The 2200-nt window shown below is 32.2% G+C and overlaps 1 protein-coding gene across 2 annotated transcripts in view; it reads right to left on the bottom strand.

Moving 5' to 3' along the window:
• The window catches only part of LOC128249820 (uncharacterized), an 18868-nt gene that overhangs the window by 12051 nt on the left and 4617 nt on the right, over positions 1–2200 (bottom strand). For both annotated transcript variants that reach the window (XM_052974362.1, XM_052974361.1), the window contains exon 3: positions 424–511. In XM_052974362.1, coding sequence (XP_052830322.1) covers positions 424–511 — 88 coding nt within the window. The remainder of the gene's footprint in view (positions 1–423; positions 512–2200) is intronic.

Here is a 2200-nt window from a genome sequence, read left to right as displayed (position 1 = left end):
TATATATATATATATATATATATATTGGTAGTAGTGTAGCCAGAAAACCTGCAGCAAAGGCTTTCAAATTGCTACACCTATAGTGTCGCTTCCTTGAGTGTTAGCTTTAATGTGTATCCAGTAGGATTTTCACCGTCCCTACTAGAGTTCTTGCATGCATTTACCATGTAGAGCCATTAAATTCATGAAGAAATGAAAGACTTACACCATCAAAACCGTCTTGTATAGCGACTTGACTGCCAGCCAATCTTCCACAAATTTATTGGTCTCGAAAAGCCAGCTATCGATTTATTTCAACTCAATACGAACCCGAATCCCTAGGGGCCATACAAATCAAATTACCAAAGTTAGATACATTTTATTTACGTTATGAACAGATGTTCTGACATTAAGATTAGAAAAATAAGAAAAAAATAAACCTACCTCGCATAAGAGATAACTCAGGATTGAGAAATATTTCATACAGCGGTCGTTTTTACCATGAAAACATGAAAAGAATAACTTTTGTTTGCTGAAAGTAAATTGTTATCAGAAAATAGCTTTAGAACCAACTATAAGTATATCTCGGCTTCAGTCGTTCCGATTTAAGTCTTTCTCAATTATACGTCGGTTTTTTAAAAATAATATATGAGAAAGAAATAACAAGTTAAGTCATTTTACTTGACTTTAAGTCTGTTCGCCAAAGATATTGGAATCAGAAAATCCCTAGAAAACCGTTAAAAGCAAATAAAATTATGTTACTGTATAATGAATAAGAATGAAAACATATAAAATCATATTAAAATACGTATAGTAAATGTTAAGATACACACCATGAAGTAGTGTAGTTTACTGAATGAAATCATGCAATCAGCTGTGTTTTCTTATTTATCAGTCTTCCGGAGCTCTTATTGCACTGTACTTGCAATATCAACCGTTAGGCGTCGTTGTCACTGGAGATTATCGCGCTTGTTTTGAATTCAAGTTTGTTTGCATCTGTTTATCGGCTACTTTCTCATTCTCATTCATTTGTAACTTTATTTTTTTCTCCCCATGGCTAAGAAAATTTTGGCAAAGCCGGTGCAATTTCATTCGGGATGATAAAATAATATTTGCTCAGTTAAAATCGATTTTTGTTTGATGACTGAGTGGTATAAGTGTATATTTCGTTCTATCGCTGACATTTGCTTCCACTGTACCGTTGTATACAATTAAATTACCAAAAGCATTCAAAATCTAGTGGGTAATTCTCACTAATTCTCCGGACGCATATTTTATGTCGGCCAGCTTTTTGACAATCTTTTATTCTTTCAGCTGTGCTATGACATGCAAATTTAAGATCCTAGTGAGTGTATAAGAAATTTCCAATAGATGACCGAAAAACTATAAGTGTGATGTACCTCCTCAGATTCTAGAATGTTTATCTTCAAAACACTAAAATAGCCTCTACTATAATATACGCAGATGTCACAATATGCATGCATAGCATGAGAAACAATTTATAAACTATTCTACTGCACAGGCCCATTCCGAAATAAAACATACGTAGATAATACGCTAAACCCATTAGAGGGCGAAAATGTAAACAAAAATCGATGCATCTGAAACGAAACAGTAACTCAGTATACACACGCACACGTATATACACGCTTATTTGACAACACACTAAAGAAAAGAAGGACATTTCAAGTAATGTTATCATGTGTACAAAGCCATTTCAGACATCTAAAAATTGCCCAAAATTGCTACATCCTCGATGCGGTCGAAAGATTGCGGAAGGCATGGGAAAGATAATGTCTCCCAACTCCGCCAATAATTTTGTGTGTATAGATGATTGTTTGGGCACAAAATCACACTTCCTTAAACCATTTAATAAATTCACCGTCTTTTGCTCTATCACTCCACCCATCTTACATGAATTTCCTTCCGTAATATATATATATATATATATATATATATATATATATCATTTATTATTATTATTGTTGTATCTTGACCTGAAGATTAGCTATATTTTTGAATAGAATTGATTTTCCATAGTTTTAATCGATTTAAATTTTCTTTCTATTATAAATTGGTTATGAAACACGTGTAGTCATTTTATTATTTTATCTTATGATATTTAATTTGTATTATATTATACTTATTTATTGTGCTTTTAATTATTAATTTTTCTATATGTGACAGTGGATTTTCATCGATGAGTTCATGAACCTTGGTT

Source organism: Octopus bimaculoides, chromosome 18 (genome assembly GCF_001194135.2).
Source record: "Octopus bimaculoides isolate UCB-OBI-ISO-001 chromosome 18, ASM119413v2, whole genome shotgun sequence".
Lineage (NCBI taxonomy): Eukaryota > Metazoa > Mollusca > Cephalopoda > Octopoda > Octopodidae > Octopus > Octopus bimaculoides.
This window is presented reverse-complemented; position numbering and strand designations above follow the sequence as displayed.